General features: G+C 64.4%; 1 protein-coding gene across 1 annotated transcript; it reads left to right on the forward strand.

Moving 5' to 3' along the window:
• Positions 1–2,467: 2,467 nt before the first annotated feature.
• On the forward strand, positions 2,468–6,840 carry PSMD8 (proteasome 26S subunit, non-ATPase 8). The gene is made up of 7 exons (XM_032127483.1): positions 2,468–2,683; positions 3,077–3,149; positions 4,117–4,219; positions 4,332–4,497; positions 4,900–5,000; positions 5,257–5,368; positions 5,993–6,840. The coding sequence occupies exons 1-7, from the start codon at positions 2,483–2,485 to the stop codon at positions 6,128–6,130; spliced, it is 894 nt and encodes a 297-aa protein (XP_031983374.1). The 5' UTR covers positions 2,468–2,482; the 3' UTR covers positions 6,131–6,840.
• Positions 6,841–7,549: the final 709 nt, after the last annotated feature.

The raw sequence follows: 7,549 nt of genomic DNA on the forward strand, positions 1-7,549 counted from the left end.
CTTCTAACTGGGGGCACGGGGAGGGACTGGGGGGACAGAGGGACAAGGAGAGACCTGTGTCACCCCACACTGCCACATCCAGGGCTTCTAACTGGGGGCACTGGGGGGCACTGGGGGGACTGGGGGGCACTGGGGGGACAAGGACAGCCCACACTGCCACATCCAGGGCTTCTAACTGGGGGCACTGGGGGCACGGGGGGGACTGGGGGGCACTGGGGGGACAAGGACAGCCCACACTGCCACATCCAGGGCTTCTAACTGGGGGCACTGGGAGGGACTGGGGGGACAGAGGGACAAGGAGAGACCTGTGTCACCCCACACTGCCACAGCCAGGGCTTCTAACTGGGGGCACTGGGGGGCACTGGGGGGCACTGGGGGGACAAGGACAGCCCACACTGCCACATCCAGGGCTTCTAACTGGGGGCACTGGGAGGGACTGGGGGGACAGAGGGACAAGGAGAGACCTGTGTCACCCCACACTGCCACATCCAGGGCTTCTAACTGGGGGCACTGGGGGGCACTGGGGGGACTGGGGGGCACTGGGGGGACAAGGACAGCCCACACTGCCACATCCAGGGCTTCTAACTGGGGGCACTGGGGGGCACTGGGGGGCACTGGGGGGCACTGGGGGGACAAGGACAGCCCACACTGCCACATCCAGGGCTTCTAACTGGGGGCACTGGGGGCACTGGGGGGACTGGGGGGCACTGGGGGGACAAGGACAGCCCACACTGCCACATCCAGGGCTTCTAACTGGGGGCACTGGGGGCACTGGGGGGACTGGGGGGCACTGGGGGGACAAGGACAGCCCACACTGCCACATCCAGGGCTTCTAACTGGGGGCACTGGGAGGGACTGGGGGGACAGAGGGACAAGGAGAGACCTGTGTCACCCCACACTGCCACATCCAGGGCTTCTAACTGGGGGCACTGGGGGCACTGGGGGGACGGGGGGGCACTGGGGGGACAAGGACAGCCCACACTGCCACATCCAGGGCTTCTAACTGGGGGCACTGGGAGGGACTGGGGGGACAGAGGGACAAGGAGAGACCTGTGTCACCCCACACTGCCACATCCAGGGCTTCTAACTGGGGGCACTGGGGGCACTGGGGGGCACTGGGGGGCACTGGGGGGACAAGGACAGCCCACACTGCCACATCCAGGGCTTCTAACTGGGGGCACTGGGGGGACTGGGGGGCACTGGGGGGACAAGGACAGCCCACACTGCCACATCCAGGGCTTCTAACTGGGGGCACTGGGGGCACTGGGGGGACTGGGGGGGGGGGGTGGGGATGCTGGGAGGGACTGGGAGGGACTGGGAGGGACTGGGAGCAGTGGGCAGCGGCGGGGGACACGGGGGGTGGCGGGAGGGGTCCCTGGGGTCCCCCCGATGTCCCCTGGGTCACTTTGGGGTCCTCCCCGCGCCCCCCTCCCCCACCCCAGGGACCCTCCGGCCGCCTCAGGGACCCCCAGGACACCCCAAATTCCCCCCTGGGGACCCCCAAAACCCTTCAGGGATCACCCAAGCCCCCCCCCCCGAGCCCCAGCCCGACCCCCGGGGACCCCCGACCCCCCCCAGGGACCCCCAAAACCCTTCAGTGACCCTCAACCCCCCCGGGGACCCCCCCAAGCCCCTTTAGGGACCCTCGATTCTCCCCCCGGGACCCCCAGCCCCCCCTCGGGGGCCGTTTCTTATCTCGCAGCGTTTTGTAAGCGGGGGGTGGGGGAGGGGCGCGGTGGGGGAGGGGCGCGACGGGGCGGGGGGTGGGGGAGGGGCGCGGGGGGGCTCCGGGAGCTGCGCCCCCCGAAAAAAAAAAACCACAAAAAAAACCCAAACCCCAAACCCGGCCCCGGCTGTGACTGAGTGCGACACCCGTGACGTCACGCGAGCCGTGACGTCACTCCCTGCTCCGCCCGGGTGACGTCACTCCCCAGCGCGGGAAGGCGGGAAGCGCCTGTCGCAAGCGAAGCGCTACCGTAAAGCGCGGCGCGTTCCCATGGCGGCCGACGCGCTGGGTGGCGTTACCATGGGAACCCTTCCCGGGTCCCCGAACCGCCAGGGGACCCCCGAAACCGCGCTGGGGACCCCCCAAACCCCTCAGAGATGCCCGAAACCCCCGCGGGGAGCCCTCAGGGGCGGGGGGGGCCGCTGGGGAGGGCTGCGTTACCACGGTTACCGCTGCGCGGGGCGGCGGTTCCGTGCAGAGCGGGGCGTTGTCATGGCGACAGCCATCGGAGGCGAGGGGGGGGGGGCCGTAAAGTGCGGGCAGGGGGGCGTGAAGCGCTCCGTTACCACGGTGATCGCCGTAAAGCGCGGGGGCGGCCGTCGCGAACCGCGGAGTTGCCAAGGCGACGGCCGTGACGGGCCGGGTTGCCGTGGCGACGGCCCCGCGGGGCGGGCGGTGCCGTAAGGCGCATCCGCGTTGCCCAGCGACGGCCGCAAAGCGCGCGCGTTCGCGGCAGTGTCGCGTTGCCGCGCAGTCATGGCGGTGCCGAACGGGGCCGGGGCCGCGGCCGCGACGGGCCCGGGGGGGCCCGGGGGGGGCTTGGGGGGCCCGGCGGGGCCCGGGGCCGGCACGGGGGGGCTGCGGGCCGCGGCCGGGCTCTACGAGCAGCTCAAGGGCGAGTGGGGCCGCAAGAGCCCCAACCTGGCCAAGTGCGGGGAGGCCCTGGGCCGGCTCAAGGTGAGATCGCGGGAAACCGGGGGGGCTGGGGGGGCCTGGGGGGGTCCGGGGCTCTGGGGGGCTCCCTCGGCCTTGGGGGATCGCTGGGTTTGGGGGGACTGAGGGGAGAATTTGGGGTTCCTCGGGGCCGTCTCTGGGGGGGAGGGGGCTCTGGGGTGGTCCCTGGAGGGGGGAGGGTCGGGGCAGCCCCGGGGCCTGAGGGGGGGGTCCCGGGATTTTGGGGATTCCCGGGAATTTTGGGTGCCCCAACCCCCCCCTTTCCCCATTTCCGGTCTAACCCGTAAACACCAATTAACCCCGAAGCAGTAATTAACCCCAAGGCATTAATTAACTGGGTGAGTCGGGACTGGGGGCGCTCCGAGACCCCCCCAGAATCCCCCAAATCCCCCCCAGGTCGCTCTCCTGGACCTGAACTTCCTCCCCACCTCCGGCTCCTCCATGACCAAGCAGCAGCTGATCCTGGCCCGTGAGTGCCCAAAATGTCCCCAAACCCCCCCAAAAATCCCACTGGGATCCTGCCCAACATCCCCCTGGCCCGTCCAGGATCCCGATCCCTGGAATTCCTGGGGGAAATCCTGGGATGTGGGGCGAGAGAAGCAGAGCGTGGGCATCGAATCCCCGCAAAACGGCCCCAAATTCCCTCAAAAGTCTCCTCAAATCCCCCCCAAACGCCCCCAAATCCGCTCAGGACCCCACCTAGACCCCTCCCCACCTTTACCTGAGCTCGATTGCTGTCATTCCCGGGGGATATTCCTGGAAATCAGGGAACACTGGAGCATCCTGAGGAAGGACATGCCCCTCAGATCCCACCCAAACCCCCTCAAATCCACCCAAACCTCCCCAAATCCCACCCAAACCTCCCCAGATCCCACTCAAACCCCACCAGATCCCACCCAAACCCCCCCAAATCCCCCCAGATCCCACCCAAATCCCACCCAAACCCCCCAGATCCCCCCAAAATCCCACCCAAACCTCCCCAGATCCCACTCAAACCCCACCAGATCCCACCCAAACCCCCCCAAATCCCCCCAGATCCCACCCAAATCCCACCCAAACCCCCCAGATCCCCCCAAAATCCCACCCAAACCTCCCCAGATCCCACTCAAACCCCACCAGATCCCACCCAACCCCCCCCAAAACTCCCCAAATCCCACCCAAACCTCCCCAAATCCCCCCCAAACCTCCCCAAATCCCCCCAGATCCCACCCAAACCCCCCAGATCCCCCCAAAATCCCACCCAAACCCCCTCAGATCCCACCCAAACCTCCCCAAATCCTACCCAAACCCCCTCAGATCCTACCCAAACCCCCTCAGATCCCACCCAAACCCCCCCAGATCCCACCCAAACCCCACCCAACCCGCCCCCAGAGGCCCCCAGGACCCCCAGGGGACCCCTGCCAGCCTTTCCCCGACCGCGGTGCCGTCGTCCCCAGGGGACATCCTGGAGATCGGGGCGCAGTGGAGCATCCTGAGGAAGGACATCCCGTCCTTCGAGCGCTACATGGCGCAGCTCAAGTGTTACTACTTCGACTACAAGTGAGTCTGCCCGAGGGGGGGATTCATTCCCAGGACTCATTCCCAGGATCTGGGAGCTCCCAGACCCCCCTCCCCCCGCTCCCCGATCCCGGAACATCCCGGAATTCCGCAGGGAGGAGCTGCCGGAGTCGGCGTCCCGGCACCAGCTGCTGGGGCTGAACCTGCTGTTCCTGCTGTCCCAGAACCGCGTGGCCGAGTTCCACACGGAGCTGGAGCGGCTCCCGGCCCCCGACATCCAGGGAAACCTCTTCATCCGGCACCCCGTGTCCCTGGAGCAGGTCTGGGAACGCCCCGGGGGCTCCGGGGCTGGGATTCGGGGCTGGAATTCCGGGCTGGAATCCAGAGCAGCGTCTTGGCGCGGGTTTGGGGGAGTTTTGGGGGCCCCTGTGGAATTTTGGGGATCCCTTGGGAATTTAGAGGGTTCTCGGGGGGGGGCCTGAGGGGGCTTAGGGGGGAATTGGGGGGGATTTGGGGCTGGAATTCCACCTGGAGCTGGAGCAGCTCCCGGACCCCAACATCCAGGGGAGCTTCTCTGTGCAGGTTTGGGGGATTCCTTGGAATTTTCAGGGAGTTCTGACTCGTTCTTGGGGTGTTTTGACCATTCTTGGGGTGCTTTGCCCATTTTTTGGGGGGTGTTTTACCCCATCATTTTGGGGTGTTTCGCCCATTTTCGTCCCTAGTACCTGATGGAGGGCAGCTACAACAAAGTGTTCCTGGCCAAGGGCAACATCCCAGCAGAGAGCTACACCTTCTTCATTGACATCCTGCTGGACACCATCAGGTCTGGGACCCCAAAAACCCCCAAATCACCCCAAAACCCCCCCTGAAGTATCCCCAGAACCCACCCCAAACCCCTCACCGGGGCACAGTTCCACCTTCGTCGCTGCTGTCCTGCTGGACAGCAGCGGGTCCGGGACCCCAAAAACCCCTCTGCGCCCCCAAAACTCCCCTCAAAGTCCCCAATATTCACCCAAAACTTCTCAGACCCCCTCTGAGCCCCCAAACCCTCTCTGAGCCCCCAAACCCCGTTTCCCCAGGGATGAGATCGCCGGCTGCATCGAGGCCGCCTACGAGCGGATCCTGTTCCCCGAGGCCGCGCGGATCCTGTTCTTCAGCTCCCCCCGGAAAATGACCGACTACGCCAAGAAGGTGCCAAAGCACCCCGAAAACCACCCTGAAATACCCCCAAACGCCCTGAAACCACCCCGAAAACCACCCCGAAATACCCCCGAACGCCCTGAAAGCACCCTGAAATCCACCCTGAAATACCCCAAAACACCCTGAAACCACCCCAAAACACCCGACACCACCCCGAAAACCACCCCGAAACACCCCAACAACACCAAAAAACTCCCCCAAACCACCCTGAACACCCAAACCCACCCTTAAATACCCCAAACCACCCCAAAATACCCCCCAAACCCACAGGGAAGGAGCCCAAAACTCCCTAAAAACCACCCCAAAATCCACCAGGAAGGACCCTAAAACCCCATTGGAGCTCTCCAGTATCCCCCAAATCCTCTCTAAGGCCCCCCCAAACCCCTCAATATCTTCCCCAAACATCCTTTGACCCCCCCCAAACCCCCGATATCCCCTCCTAACCCCTTCTAAGCCCCCCCAAACCCCCCCAATTCCCCCAGAACCCCCTCAGGCCGCCTCCGAGGCACCCACAAACCCACGAGGATCTGCCCCAAACCCCCTCCAATTCCCCCAAATCCCCCCCAAAACCCCCCGAATTTGCCCCTAACCCTCTTTTTCCCCCCGTTTTCCCAGCGGGGGTGGGTGCTGGGCCCCTCCAACTATTACAGCTTCGGGGGGCGGCAGCAGAAGGCCGAGGACCCCCCGATCCCGTCCACGGAGCTGGCCACACAGGTGATCGAGTACGCCCGGCAGCTGGAGATGATCGTCTGAGGGGCGGCCCCAAAACCTCCGCTTCCCCTTCCTTCCCCCTTTATTCGCATTTTTTTCCGCCTTTTCTTCCGCCTTTCCTCGTGGTTTTTTCGAGTTTAAAGTGGGTTGGGTTTTGTTTTTTGGGGAGGGGAGGGTTTAACTGTTCGAAGATGATTTGGGGAGGTTCAGAGTGGTCCCCCCACATTGAGACCCCCTCAAACCTCCCTGGACTTGCCAAATCCCCCCAGCTCCCGTTTATTCCCCTTTAATCCCTCATTTTTTTGCGTTTTTGGGAGGGCTTTAAGCATTTAAAGTGGTTTTTCAGGAGAGTTAATTGTTAAAAGATGGTTTTGGGGGGGGTCTCGATGTGGGGGGACCACTCTGAAACTCCTGAGACCCCCAAATCCCCATTTATTCCCTTTTTTCTCTCGTTTTGTTGCATTTTGGGGGGGTTCAGTGATGTAAAGGGGGGTTTTGGGGAGGGATTTCTGTGTATGGACCCCCCAAAACCCCCTGGAATACCTCAGACCCCCAAATCCCCCTTTAACTCCCATTTCCCGCATTTTTGGGAGGTTTAACAAATCCAGAGGTTCTTTTAAGGGGTCCCCGGTGTGGGGGGATTTGGGGACGCCCCCCCCGCACCCCCTTTTTGGGCAGAATCGGGGGGGCTGAGCCCCCTCCCCCAAAAAATTACCTCCAAAATGTTGTTTCAATAAATTGCTGGAGCCGGAGTGAGGCGGTTTGGGGGGTTCGGGGTCGTTTTGGGACATTTTGGGGACATTTTGGGGCCGTTTCGTTCCTCGGGGGGCTCCGGACCCCCGAATTGGGGAAGGGGCGGTACCGGCCCCCCTCACGGGGAGGCTCCGCCCCCTGTCTCCTGATTGGCTGAGAGCGTCCGGGCCGCGCGCTGATTGGCCGCGGTGCAGCCGAAACCCGGAAGCGGCTCTGCCCGGGAAAGAAGGCGCGCTCTGCTAGACCGGCGCGAATGAAAGGGCTGAGCTGATTGGGTGGCAAGTGGTGGGAATGAGAGGGGAGCGGTGATTGGTTGGAGTCGCGAGGTGGGGGTTGGAACGAGGTGAGGGGCGAGCGCGCTCCTGAGCGGGCGGGAGGGGGAAGGCCCAGTGCTCCCAGTTACCCCCAGTGCCCTCCCAGTTGCACCCTCAGTAAGCCTGGGGAGGAGGGGATGTTCCCATCTGAGCGATCTCCATTGGCGGGGCCCACACGCGCCGGCTAAATCCCAAGGGAAACATGAGCAATCGACCAATCAGAGCGCGGCGTTGCGGGCGTGGGCGTTGATCGACGTGCGGCTGAGCCAATGAGCGAGCGGCATCCCCGGTGGGCGAGACCAGCGCTGCTTGAGACGAGCCAATCACGGCGGGATGATATTGATGGACGTCGCGCCACAGCACTGGCGGGAGGCGCCGCTGCCGAAGGGCGCTG

Source organism: Corvus moneduloides, chromosome 17, assembly GCF_009650955.1.
Source record: "Corvus moneduloides isolate bCorMon1 chromosome 17, bCorMon1.pri, whole genome shotgun sequence".
In the NCBI taxonomy this organism is placed as follows: Eukaryota; Metazoa; Chordata; class Aves; order Passeriformes; family Corvidae; genus Corvus; species Corvus moneduloides.

Bases quoted from the DNA above. Each gene is read 5' to 3' on its own strand.
- PSMD8 (XM_032127483.1), top strand. From the start codon at position 2,483: ATGGCGGTGCCGAACGGGGCCGGGGCCGCGGCCGCGACGGGCCCGGGG. The intron at 3,150-4,116 runs GTGAGTGCCCAA...CGTCGTCCCCAG, and splicing joins GCAGCAGCTGATCCTGGCCC to GGGACATCCTGGAGATCGGG. The intron at 4,220-4,331 runs GTGAGTCTGCCC...GGAATTCCGCAG, and splicing joins TGTTACTACTTCGACTACAA to GGAGGAGCTGCCGGAGTCGG.